Consider the following 16,309-nt stretch of genomic DNA (forward strand, 5'->3'; position numbering starts at 1 on the left):
GACTAGCCTGAGAGGGAGGCAATGGTAAACCCCCTCTGAATACCGCTTACCATGAAAACCCTATTCATAGGGTAGCCATAAGTCGGGATCGACTTGAAGGCAGTCCATCCATCCATATGCCTTCAAGTCGATTACGACTTATGGTGACCCTATGAATTAGCGACCTCCAATAGCATCTGTTGTAAACCACCCTGTTCAGATCTTGTAAGTTCAGGTTGATTCTTTATGGAATTAATCCACCTCTTGTTTGGTCTTCCTCTTTTTCTATTTCCTTCTGTTTTTCCCAGCATTATTGTCTTTTCTAGTGAATCATATCTTCTCATTATGTGTCCAAAGTTTCATCATTTTAGCTTCTAGTGATAGTTCTGGTTTAATTTGTTCTAACACCCAATTATCTGTCCTTTTCAAAGTCCATGGTATGTGCAAAGCTCCAACACCACATTTCAAATGAGTTTTTTCTCTTATCCGCTTTTTTCACTGTCCAACTTTCAAATCTGTACATAGAGATGGGGAATACGATGGTCTGAATGATCCTGACTTTAGTGTTCAAGGATACATCTTTGCATTTGAAGACCTTTTCTAGTTCTCTCATAGCTGCCCTCCCCAGTCCTAGCCTTCTTCTGACTTCTTGACTATTGTCTTCATTTTGGTTAATGAGTATGCCAAGATACTGATAATCCTTGACAAGTTCAATGTCCTCATTGTTAACTTTAAAATTACATAAATTTTCTGTTGTCATTATTTTAGTCTTCTTGATGTTCAGCTGTAGTCCTGCTTTTGTGCTTTCCTGCTGTTCTAATTCCAGACTACTGAAATACGATATCTAGGGTGTCCCCGCCTATCACCTTCACTTAAGACACTGCAACAGGATTGCGTATGGGCTGTAACCAACTATACTTAAACAGACAGAGAGACTCAGAAGCTGCTCCCAGAGAAGGGACTTCTATACTGAACAAAATGTATCTCACCTTGCCTGGGCTGGTTTTAAATTTTTACTTGATTTTTTATGCAGCTGCTACTTTCTGCCTAATCAGTGTGCTCCTGAAAGTCACCCAGCTATACCGAAGGAGGCAGAAACTGCTCAGATCTCTGGAGAGCTTTCCAGGCCCTCCGAAGCATTGGTTTTATGGCCACACCAACGAGGTAGGGTTTCATACAATAAAACAGAACTCAGAAAAAGTGAGTAGAGTATTGGTGCCGTTTGTGGAATGACACATCCCAAATGTAGAGCTGTTGCTGGTGTCAGACAGCTAGTGAGCAGCTACGATGTGGGTGACAAAGGGCAAACTATACATTATTGTGCCATGACCTGTGAGCTAGAGTATGGATTCCTATAAAGCAGGATGGGGCATGTTGTAACTTATAATGCTAGATGTGCCTGTCTGCACTTTATCCCAGAAACTGTTTCTTACTAGCCGTGGTGATATTTCCTTCTGGTACAGCATCTCTTCCTGACCACTATACCCATGCTGTGCCTTAAATCAGCTCCTTCCCACCAGAGATGGGGTTCACTGCTCTGTGCCTGTATATTGCACTATCAATACTCAAAACTCGGTCTGTAGCAGTTTGCATTTTAAGTTTGCACAATTTCTGCCCAGTATGGCAATTTGCAAAAATAAGGTTAATGTTTTTGGTTCTCCTGATAGTAGTGTGATCATCTCTTACACTATGGATATATTCCTATCTTTTTAGCTATTTACAGTATTTCTGCTGTTATTGATTGCCCATCATCATGCAGCCATCTACCCCCAGGAGCAAGAAAAATAAAAGTTATTCTGAGCTTCTCAGAGGCACAGTGTCAGAGATTGATGTACAGAACTGAGGTCATTCTGAAGTGCACACATTTTCTTTAGTCTCATCTCATTTAAACTGAATACAGTTTTTTTTTAAAGAAAATTGTTTTTGAAAAGAAAATGATTTTTACAAACAAATGGTATTTTATTTAAAAATATTTTTATTTGAAAAATGTTTGTTATAAAAATGCTTACTTTAGATAAATGATGTCTTGATTTCATTTCCTTCTTTTCTGAGTTTTTTCAATCATCTTTCTGTTGACTTCTACTATGGTATTAATTCATGTGGTTGTGGCCAAAGTGAATTATTTTTTCCAAGGAAAAGTGAATAAAGCAAGCTTTACGAACCTTATAGTAATACCCCCTAGTAAATTATCTGTGTCATTCACACATACATAGTGATTTTGAATATTTTGTTGTTTTAAAAGTCATTTGCTTATGTACTTATGTCACCCTGAGCTCCTACTTAGAGGAAGGGTGGGATATAAAATAAATAAATAAATAAAGCTACTACTACCATTAAGCATTACTACCTTAACCCCCCCTCCCACAATGGAGAGATATATAGGTAGGAAGAGAGGACAAGAAACATAAAAATGAATGGCTATCATTATCACCTCAATCAGCAAGGCAAGTCCAAAACAATGACAATAAGCAGAGTAACATTAGTATAAGAAGTTATAGTTACATATATATATGTTGGATTTGAAAACAGTGTTAAGTTCATCCTAATTTTTTTAAAAACATTATATTGTTTAAGTTCACTAGCACTCTCATGGAAATCAACCAGTTTGGTAGGTTGGCAAACAAGCAAACAGCTGCAAATCTCACCATCCCTACTTCCTCTTAACAGGAATTTGGTGACTTGCTTGTCTAACACACAGGTCTACCAGCATGACATTGAGTTTTCCCTTAAGAAAGCTGCTTTAATATAATGGCTAAGAATGCACTGGGAGGCTTCCACTTCAAATCTCATTTCACCCATGACACGCTAAGGCTGCAATCCAATACATGTCTACTCAGAAGTAAGCTCTATTGGATTCAATACAACTTACTCCCAGGTAAATGCAGAGCTTGGAAAAGTTACTTTTTTGAACTACAACTCCCATCAGCCCCAGCCAGCACATGCTGGCTGGAGCTGATGGGAGTTGTAGTTCAAAAAAATAACTTTTCCAAGCTCTGAAATGTATATTGGACTGCAGCCTAAGGGACTTAGACAAACCACTATTCTTTCAGCTACTCCATCTGCAATATGGAAATATTAACCCTAGCTTATCTTTCAGGGCTGCTGTTAACTGACTGAGGTAGTGTATGAAAAGTACTGAGAAGAACTAATTATTGCTATGCTCAGGAGGGAAACCTGACCAGTCTGTGGTTTAACAGGATTAACAGGATAGTTTGGGAAGGTGTCAGACAGGTATGCTTTGTGGTAGCTTAAAGTTTATTATGGAGTGGCAAATCCCCAGTGGCCTGGGGGCCTCAGACTTTAAAGCAGGTTTATATGCTTTTGATCAGAGAGAATGCTGGTGCTTTTCAAAGGGGATAGAAGATGTATGATATGGGATAGCTGACAGCTTATTTTGGGGTGTAAGGGCATATACACTTCAGTTCCTTGTTCTGACTGCTCATACAGTTCTCTGCCAAATAAGGAGGTAGAATAATTCTTCAGCCTCACTGGAAAACTCAAATGCTTATTACGTCATAACATTTTCGGTGGATATGCCTGGATGGAGTTTGTTATACCAGTGTATTGCTTATGAAACTATCTTTATATGTAGTGTTTATCAGGCTGACGAAAGACCATCAGATGGGCCTAACAGTGGATAGCCCACACCTAGGTTAATATAATACTATTTTATCTTTTTTGATTACCACAGCTTGGTCGAATTGGAGAACTCACCACAATGGTGTCCTGGTCAGAGAAACATCCCTATGGTCATTCCTTGTGGTTTGGAGCTTTCTTAGGGTTCCTCAATATCTACCATCCAGATTATGCTAAGGCTGTATACAGCAGAGGAGGTAATAAAATGCTCCATTTTCAGACAACACGAACAGCTTTCTATCCTTTACGTATGCCATTTGGTAACTAAACTTTGGTTGATGGGGAACCAGTGGCCCTCCAAGATGTTCTTGGACTCAGTCAGTAAGGCCAATGGTCAGGGATGATGGAAGGTGTAGTCCAACTTCTGGATGGACATATGTTTCCCATATCTGCTCTATTGCAAAAGCTTGTTCCCCCTGGGTATACCCACACACATACTCTGGTAGCCTGATGGGGGTTGTTACACCCTCTGGACATGTTCCTTATATGTCAGTAGCCTGCCTGACGTGAATAGAAAAACATATATATGTAGGCAAGACATTGAAAACAAAGTTGTAACCTCTCCCCACAACAACAACAGCTTGTGATGGTTCCCACCAATACTGCCACCAAAATATCAAGAACCTAGTACTATCACTGTTTACTTATACGCTTAATGCTTTCCCCCCTTGCCACCATGTATTTAAATTACTGGTCAGTAATAAACCTTAGTTCCTCCTCCAGTAGCAGTGTTTAAGCTATGCACAAAACAGTACAGGCACCCCTTTAAAGTGAAAAAAACAATGTGAGATAACATTTATTTTTGAAAAACAATAAAAACTGTTGGTTATACTAATTTGAAAGGTTACTGTATATTGAACTTTATTTGGCTACTGTTAAGCATTCTGATTTAAAGTACTAGGTTACTGTTGCTTTAAAAAGATATCTGTGAGCGATCCACTACCTCTCCCTATGCAGACCAATAGCCAATTACCCTAATCCAGTCAAATGATTAGACAAATTCACAGAGGATAAGGGTATCAATGGCTACTAGCCATGATGGCTATGCTATACCTCCATGGTCAAAAGCAGTATGCTCCCACTTACCAGTTGCTGGAAACTGCAAGAGGAGAGAGTGCTCTTGCACTCAGGTCTTCTTCTGGAGTTTAATAGTGAATCAAGGCGAAGGAAAGGCCCTATTATCACACTCAGGTCTTGCTTGCGGGCCACTGTGAGAAGAGGATGCTGGACTAGATGGGCCATTAGCCTGATCCAACAGGATCTTATGTTCTTATTTATTTATTTATTTATTATTCAATTTTTATCCCTTCTTCCTCCCAGCAGGAGCCCAGGGCGGCCTATTAACCCTAAACAACTATGCACTGGGGACTATAGCTATAGTCTTCAGTCTGGTCTTTGACCATTTGCCTCTGGAGACTCTCAAGCTTGCTCCAGGACTCCTGCCGAAGTTTTCATCTTGGTCCAGCAACCTCTGCTGACTCAGCAATCCCCACTGACTCTTGCTTCTGAACTCTCTCAAAGGCGGTCTCTTGCGGAATTCTCCCTCTCCAGCTAATAATTTTAGCTCAGGTCTTGGCTTATCTTCAGGCTTCCCAAGCCCTTTTAAGCCACAATATCCTTTACTTGGCTTCATCCTCTTTAGCCGACCCACTTCTTTTATTCTCGCTTCATACACCAATTCTCCTCCCAACTGACTCCCATGATCTATATTGTAGTCTGAGACCTACCTTTTATGCTGAAGCAGAGTCTCCCTATAGCTAATCATTTTAAATTTGGACAGAATTCTCCCTCCCCATGGCCCACAACTGTGGTCCAACAGAATGAGGTAGAATGACCACTGTTTTGTCCAACAAGAATTTACAAAATTTCAATCAACTGAGTCTGTATATGTAAACAGAACTTTGCTCTGAAAGCTCTCCTTGTGTTGACAGAATATAACTGGCAGATAATGTGATAGCCAAGTCTCCTGCTGTCCTAATATACCTACCTTACAGCTCCTAGGAGAAAGGATATGCAGTTTACATAGTTAACCATTTACATTCCACATCATGAATCCCTATATACATTTCTTTTAAAGCAAAACATTTACCTCAGAAAATACACACAGCTATTCTAAATCCAGAAAGGTGTTCTATGTGTGGGGTGGCAAACATTAGTCTACCATTAATAAAGTGCTTATTGATTGTGATTAGAGGAAATTTACATAAGATATGTTCAGGTTGTACTTGGAGCTGTGGCTCTATAAAGAGCTGATTGCTCAAGGGAAGCCACAACTATATCACTACTTTGAAACATTTTGAATATCAGCCTCTGTGTTTTACAGTTACAATTAAATTTTCTCATAACATTTTATAGGTTTTCACTTGTTAATTCTACCAAGATTAGTGTCAGTGTGCTTGCCATAATCATATTCCAAGCCTGAACTTAACTGAAAGGCATAGAAGTTGGCATTTTATCATAAAAGAATAGTAAATCTGGCACTGTCCTATTAAAATCCTCTAACTTGCTCTCACACTAATCAATTTTCATTCTTCTTTCGCCCATCCTCCTTGGCCCAAGTCAGTGGCAGAACCACAAAGTACTGCAACCAACCTGTCATTTTGAAAAGACTCATACCCAACACAACCACGTGTATGGCTTTGCCAGGGTTATATCAGGAACAGAAATCCAGACCTCAAAAGGGAAGAGATATACCATTTTATTGACTACAAATCCAATGTACATTGCCACAAGGTTACCATACCATTCAAAATCACATCCCCAGAGGCCTTTAGCCACAACAGGGGATATACTTGCTCATCAGCAATGGCTCCCTACAACAGCATTTGACATCTTAAGTAAAGGGGATGGAGTGGTAGAAGGCTGATATTTTGTGTGATTCACATGTGTCTTTATCACTCAGTAGAAGCAGTGGCGGTTCTAGGTTTTGAGGAACCCTTGGATTCTGCTCCCTAAGTGTACCCCTCATAGGGTTGCCAGGTCTCCGGTTTTCTGCCGTAGTCTCCGGCAAAAGTGGGCCGTCTCCAGCCTCCGGCCATATTTGGTGTGAAGAGGCCGATCTCCGGCTTTTGGACGTCCCCCTCAGGCACGCATGCGTGATTGACACGCATGGCTGCTGGGTGGGAGTAGCGGCCGCGATGGGCGTTTCTGGCTGCGGTTTGCATCGCGGCTGATAGAGCAGTTTGGAATCTCGTTTGGAAGCAGAAGGCTGCTGGGCTGCAGGAGCTGGAGCAGGTTGGACTGCGGCTGATTGCAGAGAGAGAGAGAGAGAGAGAGGCCTGAGAGAGAGAGAGAGAGAGGCCTGAGAGAGAGAGAGAGAGAGAGAGGCTTGAGAGAGAGAGAGAGAGAGAGAGAGAGAGAGGCCTGAGAGGCCTGAGTAGGGTTGCCAGGTCGGAACCATCCAAAAACCTGAGAAAATGGGGGCGGGCCCTAGTGATGTCAGGGGGCGGGCCCTAGTGACTTCACAGGGTGGGCCCTAGTGACATCACAGGGCGGGCCCTAGTGATATCATTAAACATGATACATTGTATCAACCACAGTTGCTTGGAGCATACCATTCAAAAAAAATTCTCTGGAGATTAAAATAGAAATCTTACCTAAAATAGGGTGTTCCTAGGTCCATCTGAAGTGACAAGGTCATTCTTTCTCACAAGCTTAGGGTGATGCAAAATGGAAATGGACTGCCTTCAAGTTGATCCCAGATAGGGTCTTCATGGTAAGCAGTACTCAGACAGAGGTGGTTTACTATTGCCTTCCTCTTGAGTCTGAGAGTCAGTGACTGGCCCAAGGTCACCCAGGGAGCTTCATGGCTGTGTGGGGATTCAAACCCTGGTCTGCCAGGTCACAGTTCAACGCCTTTAGGGAACATTTAATCTAGCTTACTTGCTTCTGGCAAGAAGGGTTTACGTGCCCTCAGGCCAGGCCATTATTGGAAGAAAGGAGCTTAGTGTTGCAGAGACGTTAGATGGGAGCACAGATAGATGCCCCTGAAGGCAGCAACTGTAAGCATGCTTATTAAGGAACTAAGCCCCATAGAACTCAATAGGACTTACTTCTGAGTAGATATGGTTGCAGCCATGTTAAGGACAAGGGAGGGCATTCTAGGCAAAACAGACAAATAATTGGGTGTCAGAACATATTAAACCAGAACTATCACTAGAAGCTAAAATGATGAAACTGAGGTTATCATACTTTGGACACATCATGAGAAGACATGATTCACTAGAAAAGACAATAATGCTGCGAAAAACAGAAGGGAATAGAAAAAGAGGAAGGCCAAACAAGAGATGGATTGATTCCATACAGGAAGCCACACACCTGAACTTACAAGATGTGAACAGGGTGGTTCATGACAGATGCTCTTGGAGGTCACTGATTCATAGGGTCGCTATAAGTTATAATCGACTTGAAGGCACTTAACAACAACAACAAACCTCCCTGATAGACTGTGGGAATGCTGTGGACACAATATATTTCAACTTTAGCAAAGCTTTTGACAAAATGCCACATGATATTCTGATTAGCAAGCTAGCTGAATGTGGACTGGATGGAACAGCTATTGGGTGGATCCACAGTTGGCTACACAATCATATTCAGAGTGCTAATCAATGGTTTCTTCTCAACCTGGGGGGGGTAACTAGCGGGCTACTATAGGGCTTGGTCTTGGACCCAGTGCTCTTCAACATTTTTATTAATGACTTGGATGAGGAGGGGCAGGGAATGCTTATCAAACTTGTAGATGATGCAAAATTGGGAGGAATACCTAATTCCCTGGAAGACAGAAACAAAATTCAAAGGGATCTTAATAGGCTGGAGCATTGGGCTAAAAACAGCAGAATGAAATTTAACAGGGATAAGTGTAAAGTTCTACACCTAGGAAAAAGAAACCAAATGCAGTTATAAGATGGGGGATACTTGGCTCAGCAATACTACATGCAAGAAGGATCTTGGGATTGTTGTTGATCACAAACTGAATATGAGCCAACAGTGTGATGTGGCTGCAAAAAAGGCAAATGCTATTTGAAGCTGCATTAACATTTGGAGGCAATATGCCTCTGAAGGCCAGTTGTGCTTATTTATTTTATTTATCTATTAAACTGATATCCCGCCCTTCCTCCCAGAAGGGTCCTGCTTGCAGGCTTCCTATTACGGTTGGGGTGAGGAACTAGATGTTCTTATGTCCTTAAGGGAACCTGGAAACTACTGAAAGGTACCAGGAGAACAGATGGACCCAACTCCTGCTGTGCAGCTCCCAGCACGGGCGGATGAAGCAGGGTGGCCAAGGCAAACTAAGACTCCGAGCCCTGGCCTGAGGCAGGATTGGACCAGATGCGAGGATCCGCTTCATTTACCCAGGAATGTTGGATGCAAACCCATGGGTGCTCTCTAGCCCAGTGCTGTCTGCACTGGCAGCGGCTCTCAGGGCTTCAGGCAGGGGTGTCTCTCAGCCCTACCTGGAGATGCCGCTGAGGACTGAACCTGGGCCCTTCTGCATGCGCAACAGTTTCCCTAAAAATAAAGTAAGATTCTAGTCCTTATGGTTCTGAATGAAGGGTGATTTAAACAGGGAGCTGCTTTATACTGAGTTAGGCCACTGGTCCATCTGGTTCAGCATCAGCGCTGTCTACAGCGACTGGCAGCGACTGTCCATGTTCTCTGCCACTGAGTTACGGCCATCTTCCCTTGATTTAAAAGGGGGGGACGGGCTGTGGCCTGCAGGTCCCCCAATATCACCTGCTCCACAGGCTCTTCTCAGGCGGGAGGGTGTTCAGCACTGGGCAGTCTCTGCTTGAGGAGAATTTTGAAAGTGCACATTGGGCAGGCTGGCAGCTGACCCAAGGCATCTCCTCAGGCCACTGACCCACAGACAAAGCCAGCTGGGGCCTCAGGTTGATTTGGCTGCTGGTGGTCAATGGCTCTTGACAGACAAAAAGAGGCTTCCTACTCTGCTGCGGGGGGCTTTGCACGCACACTGAGAGGTTTAACTTCCAGAGTCTTGAGTGGAGGCAACTCAATGCTGAAAAAAGACTAGAAACTTGTTAGCAGAGTTAGGTTTGGGATCAAGAGCAGACCCAGCGCTGATGTGTGTGTTTGTGTGTGTATGTGTGTGTGTGTGTGAGAGAGAGAGAGAGAGAGAGAGAGTGAGTGAGAGAGAGAGACTTTCCCTGTGAAGTAGTAGACTTTTACGCTGCAGCAATAACTGAGGATTCAGACTTAGTAAAATAAGGAACAGCTTGCTTCATTGAAGGAAATACACAATAGATAGGAAAGGGATTCTAGTTCTAGTAAACTACCTGCATTGGAGGTTCATGGACCTGACATGGCCTTTGCCCTTATGCTGCAGGTGAGAGAGACAAAGCAAAGACATCTCTTCTCTTCAAGAGACAGAGAAGAAGCAGGAAGGGAGAGAGTTGGAAGGTGTGGTCGGCATTCCTAAGAGGTATCAGTTTTCAGGAAGGAAGATGAGCATATGACCAAAGGAAAGGCACAGCCTAGCAACCTGGAGGTCTCCTCTCTGTCTCCCTCCAGACGTGGAAACACCCAAACCGAGTTGCATTTCCACAATTCCAACACAAGTGATGCTTAAAATGGAAACTGTGATTTATCAGGGACAGGGATTAGGAAACAGACATTGTTCCTGGGGAACCTGGCCTGGTTTTCCCTGCCTTCCATCTGCAAGATTCTTTCTTTATTTTAAGACCCACTCTACACCCACCTGTTTCCTGGGCTGCCAGTTTTCTTTGGGTGGCAGCCAGAAATTCAAGACGTAGAACTTTCATTGTCACAGAGATGAGGGGATGGGCCTGTTGCTTTGTTGCCTATATTTTTAACTTTATTTCAAAAATAAAATAAAATTCTATGAGAATCATTTACTTTGTTAGGCAGATTTCTGGATAACATGCCTTGATTGTTGGTGTTTCCTCAGTGAGAGCTAGTTGAGAATCAATGTGGAATGAGATACCCATCAGTGCTTGAGAAGGGTGACACCTGCCCACTAGCTAAGAGAAAGATGTGTGTGTGCGAGAGAGAAAGAAATATCAGTTTACAATTCAGAGTCAGAGGTAGAGCTATGAGCTGGTTGATGGCAGGGTCTCTCTCTCTGGTGACCTGTTACAAAGCCACAGATCTGCTGCCTTGTAGGACTGCCTCTTTGCCTTCACCTGCTTGACTTGTGTATTTGAAAATAAAGCAAATATCACAAAAATGCCCCAGACATTTTGCTGCCTGAAGCAGAACCCAAGTGATGTCCTAAGCCAAACCTTGGGGCCAACACTAAAAAGGTACCAGTTCCTGCTTTCATGTATCTCACCATCAGGATGATGCCTGAAGGAGGTCACTTCATCCTGCTGCATGGAAATGCCAAACTTGTACTCTTTCATCCAAAGGAAACCAAACCTGGTAGCAGTGGCAGCTGGTGGCTCCATGTCATTGGGCAGTGGAATCCACTCTGGGTTTTACTCTGGACTTTCAAGGAGCTGCCCACGGTGCTGAAACGTAAACCCAAAATGGGTTTAGCACCTTAGACAACTCCTTGAAAGTTCAGACTAAAACCTAGAGTGGATTCTATTGCTCCATTAACATGGTGTCACCAGCCACTACTGCCTGGTAGCTCTGCCCCTGGACTTCCTGCAGCTCAGGGAGGCAGGAATGCAACAAGCAGATGCTTGTTGTGAATAAGCTGTGAATAATCAACACCTCGGATCAAAGTTTCCAAACTAGATGGTACCCGGACACAAAGTATATTTGCCATGCTGATATTTGATTTAGACTTTCAGTCAGAACTAAGAGTTTGTTTGTTTTTTAACAGTTTACTTACCAGCATCACTTGGGCAGAATCAACCATCAGTGCCACATATGACTTTAAAATATCACTGTGAAATGCTGGAGTTAACAGTCGGCGGTGCTGGAACCATTTGGGCCCATCTAAAACCAGTAGCCCTTTCCCTAATAGAGAAGAAAAACTAGTCAAATCCCTTCTGTTATTTATGCTCTGCAGAGCATGTCTGAACAGAGACATGTTTAAAACCACTTGAGCAGAATTAAAATTCTGTGCTAATACCCATCCAAACCTGCCAATACTAGTTCCGCATTTTGTACTCTGAATAAATGACACATGGAGAATGTTGACATTAATGTGGTTCACCATTTGGTCCCCACCCTGGTATTACAAAGGGTGCAAGTTACTGCAACCATGGTCATATCTGAAGGGTGTAGAAGAAAGGAGCAGCACAGAAGGAAGGAGACATGGCAGTAGTGATGGAGGGAAACAAAGGGGTATGCTCTGACAGAAATTAGACACTGCCATTTGAACCAGGCATTCAAAAGACTTGCATAATATACTGTATTTACTTATATCAAAAGTGTCTAAGGAGCTGCTCGTACATTGTCCTCTCAAGAAGATTACCAAGCTCTTTAGAACAGACACCGGTGATCTGATGTGATGGCCAGAGACTGCTGAGCCCCATCTCTCAGGCCTCTCTCTCTCTCAGGCCTCTCTCTCTCAGGCCTCTCTCTCTCTCTCTTGCCTCTCTCTCTCTCTCTCTCTCTGGCCTCTCAGGCCTCTCTCTCTCTCTCTCTCTCTCAGGCCTCTTCTCTCTCAGGCCTCTCTCTCTCTCTCTCTCTCAGGCCTCTCTCTCTCTCTCTCAGGCCTCTCTCTCTCTCTCTCAGGCCTCTCTCTCTCAGGCCTCTCTCTCTCTCTCTCTCAGGCCTCTCTCTCTCTCTCTCTCTCTCAGGCCTCTCTCTCTCTCTCTCTCTCTCAGGCCTCTCTCTCTCTCTCTCAGGCTCTCTCGCTCTCGCTCTCTCTGGCCTCTCTCTCTCTGGCCTCTCTCTCTCTCTCTCTCTCAGGCCTCTCTCTCTCTGGCCTCCCTCTCTCTGGCCTCTCAGGCCTCTCTCTCTCTCTCTCTGGCCTCTCAGGCCTCTCTCTCTCTCTCTCTTGCCTCTCTCTCTCTCTCTCTCTCAGGACTCTCTCTCTCAGGCCTCTCTCTCTCTCTCTCTCTCTCTCTGCAATCAGCCGCAGTCCAACCTGCTCCAGCTCCTGCAACCCAGCAGCCTTCTGCTTCCAAACGAGATTCCAAACTGCTCTATCGGCCGCAATGCAAACCGCAGCCAGAAACGCCCATCGCAGCCGCTCCTCCACCCAGCAGCCATGCGTGTCAATCACGCATGCGTGCCTGAGGGGGACGTCCAAAAGCCGGAGATCGGCCTCTTCACACCAAATATGGCCGGAGGCTGGAGACGGCCCACTTTTGCCGGAGACTCCGGCAGAAAACCGGAGACCTGGCAACCCTAGGCCTGAGAGAGAGAGAGGCCTGAGAGGCCTGAGAGAGAGAGGCCTGAGAGAGAGTGAGAGGCCTGAGAGAAGAGAGAGAGAGAGAGAGAGGCCTGAGAGGCCAGAGAGAGAGGCCAGAGAGAGAGAGAGAGAGGCCTGAGAGGCCAGAGAGAGAGAGAGAGAGAGAGAGAGAGAGGCCTGAGAGGCCAGAGAGAGCGAGAGAGAGAGAGGCCTGAGAGAGAGAGAGAGCGAGAGAGGCCTGAGAGGCCAGAGAGAGAGAGGCCAGAGAGAGCGAGAGCGAGAGAGGCCTGAGAGGCCAGAGAGAGAGGCCAGAGAGAGCGAGAGCGAGAGAGGCCTGAGAGAGAGAGAGAGAGAGAGGCCTGAGAGAGAGAGAGAGAGAGAGAGAGAGGCCTGAGAGAGAGAGGCCTGAGAGAGAGAGAGAGAGAGAGAGAGGCCTGAGAGAGAGAGAGAGGCCAGAGAGAGAGAGAGAGAGAGAGGCCAGAGAGAGAGAGAGAGGCCTGAGAGGCCAGAGAGAGAGAGAGAGAGAGGCCTGAGAGATGGGGCTCAGCAGTCTCTGGCCATCACCACACCTTGGGGGAGGAAATTCCATCACACACACACACACTCTCACACCCTGGGCCCCCCCTCTTCCTTTTCTGACTGTGGAAAGCTGGTGGTTCCATGTCTGCCACTGCTCCTTGGATTGTTGAAAACCAAATGTTTAAATAAGCAAAATGTATAGCAGGATGAGGTTACCATGTGATTTTTTCCAGCTGGGTTGTGTGTGTATGGAACTTCAGCAGGTGAACAGGCCCATCCCCTCATCTCTGTGACAATGAAAGTTCTACGTCTTGAATTTCTGGCTGCCACCCAAAGAAAGCTGGCAGCCCAGGGAACAGGTGGGTGTAGAGTGGGTCTTAAAATAAAGAAAGAATCTTGCAGATGGAAGGCAGGGAAAACCAGGCCAGGTTCCCCAGGAACAATGTCTGTTTCCTAATCCCTGTCCCTGATAAATCACAGTTTCCATTTTAAGCATCACTTGTGTTGGAATTGTGGAAATGCAACTCGGTTTGGGTGTTTCCACGTCTGGAGGGAGACAGAGAGGAGACCTCCAGGTTGCTAGGCTGTGCCTTTCCCTTGGTCATATGCTCATCTTCCTTCCTGAAAACTGATACCTCTTAGGAATGCCGACCACACCTTCCAACTCTCTCCCTTCCTGCTTCTTCTCTGTCTCTTGAAGAGAAGAGATGTCTTTGCTTTGTCTCTCTCACCTGCAGCATAAGGGCAAAGGCCATGTCAGGTCCATGAACCTCCAATGCAGGTAGTTTACTAGAACTAGAATCCCTTTCCTATCTATTGTGTATTTCCTTCAATGAAGCAAGCTGTTCCTTATTTTACTAAGTCTGAATCCTCAGTTATTGCTGCAGCGTAAAAGTCTACTACTTCACAGGGAAAGTCTCTCTCTCTCACTCACTCTCTCTCTCTCTCTCTCTCTCACACACACACACACACATACACACACAAACACACACATCAGCGCTGGGTCTGCTCTTGATCCCAAACCTAACTCTGCTAACAAGTTTCTAGTCTTTTTTCAGCATTGAGTTGCCTCCACTCAAGACTCTGGAAGTTAAACCTCTCAGTGTGCGTGCAAAGCCCCCCGCAGCAGAGTAGGAAGCCTCTTTTTGTCTGTCAAGAGCCATTGACCACCAGCAGCCAAATCAACCTGAGGCCCCAGCTGGCTTTGTCTGTGGGTCAGTGGCCTGAGGAGATGCCTTGGGTCAGCTGCCAGCCTGCCCAATGTGCACTTTCAAAATTCTCCTCAAGCAGAGACTGCCCAGTGCTGAACACCCTCCCGCCTGAGAAGAGCCTGTGGAGCAGGTGATATTGGGGGACCTGCAGGCCACAGCCCGTCCCCCCCTTTTAAATCAAGGGAAGATGGCCGTAACTCAGTGGCAGAGAACATGGACAGTCGCTGCCAGTCGCTGTAGACAGCGCTGATGCTGAACCAGATGGACCAGTGGCCTAACTCAGTATAAAGCAGCTCCCTGTTTAAATCACCCTTCATTCAGAACCATAAGGACTAGAATCTTACTTTATTTTTAGGGAAACTGTTGCGCATGCAGAAGGGCCCAGGTTCAGTCCTCAGCGGCATCTCCAGGTAGGGCTGAGAGACACCCCTGCCTGAAGCCCTGAGAGCCGCTGCCAGTGCAGACAGCACTGGGCTAGAGAGCACCCATGGGTTTGCATCCAACATTCCTGGGTAAATGAAGCGGATCCTCGCATCTGGTCCAATCCTGCCTCAGGCCAGGGCTCGGAGTCTTAGTTTGCCTTGGCCACCCTGCTTCATCCGCCCGTGCTGGGAGCTGCACAGCAGGAGTTGGGTCCATCTGTTCTCCTGGTACCTTTCAGTAGTTTCCAGGTTCCCTTAAGGACATAAGAACATCTAGTTCCTCACCCCAACCGTAATAGGAAGCCTGCAAGCAGGACCCTTCTGGGAGGAAGGGCGGGATATCAGTTTAATAGATAAATAAAATAAATAAGCACAACTGGCCTTCAGAGGCATATTGCCTCCAAATGTTAATGCAGCTTCAAATAGCATTTGCCTTTTTTGCAGCCACATCACACTGTTGGCTCATATTCAGTTTGTGATCAACAACAATCCCAAGATCCTTCTTGCATGTAGTATTGCTGAGCCAAGTATCCCCCATCTTATAACTGCATTTGGTTTCTTTTTCCTAGGTGTAGAACTTTACACTTATCCCTGTTAAATTTCATTCTGCTGTTTTTAGCCCAATGCTCCAGCCTATTAAGATCCCTTTGAATTTTGTTTCTGTCTTCCAGGGAATTAGGTATTCCTCCCAATTTTGCATCATCTACAAGTTTGATAAGCATTCCCTGCCCCTCCTCATCCAAGTCATTAATAAAAATGTTGAAGAGCACTGGGTCCAAGACCAAGCCCTATAGTAGCCCGCTAGTTACCCCCCCCAGGTTGAGAAGAAACCATTGATTAGCACTCTGAATATGATTGTGTAGCCAACTGTGGATCCACCCAATAGCTGTTCCATCCAGTCCACATTCAGCTAGCTTGCTAATCAGAATATCATGTGGCATTTTGTCAAAAGCTTTGCTAAAGTTGAAATATATTGTGTCCACAGCATTCCCACAGTCTATCAGGGAGGTTTGTTGTTGTTGTTAAGTGCCTTCAAGTCGATTATAACTTATAGCGACCCTATGAATCAGTGACCTCCAAGAGCATCTGTCATGAACCACCCTGTTCACATCTTGTAAGTTCAGGTGTGTGGCTTCCTGTATGGAATCAATCCATCTCTTGTTTGGCCTTCCTCTTTTTCTATTCCCTTCTGTTTTTCGCAGCATTATTGTCTTTTCTAGTGAATCATGTCTTCTCATGATGTGTCCAAAGTA

General features: G+C 45.0%; 1 protein-coding gene across 7 annotated transcripts in view; it reads left to right on the forward strand.

Annotated features, from left to right (window-relative positions):
• Positions 1 to 901: 901 nt before the first annotated feature.
• Positions 902 to 16,309, forward strand: part of LOC133387661 (cytochrome P450 4B1-like) — a 42,413-nt gene continuing 27,005 nt past the window's right edge. For 6 of the 7 annotated variants that reach the window (XR_009763530.1, XM_061632889.1, XM_061632890.1 and 3 more), the window contains exons 1-2: positions 902 to 1,143; positions 3,671 to 3,812. Coding sequence is in view for 6 of the 7 variants with exons in the window: in XM_061632889.1 (XP_061488873.1) it covers positions 958 to 1,143; positions 3,671 to 3,812 (328 nt within the window). In the remaining variant the exon portion in view is untranslated. Of the gene's footprint in view, positions 1,144 to 3,005; positions 3,098 to 3,670; positions 3,813 to 16,309 lie in introns of those variants that run through there. The other variant, XM_061632892.1, reaches the window with a different exon arrangement.

The sequence above is a fragment of the Rhineura floridana genome, chromosome 6 (genome assembly GCF_030035675.1).
Source record: "Rhineura floridana isolate rRhiFlo1 chromosome 6, rRhiFlo1.hap2, whole genome shotgun sequence".
In the NCBI taxonomy this organism is placed as follows: domain Eukaryota; kingdom Metazoa; phylum Chordata; class Lepidosauria; order Squamata; family Rhineuridae; genus Rhineura; species Rhineura floridana.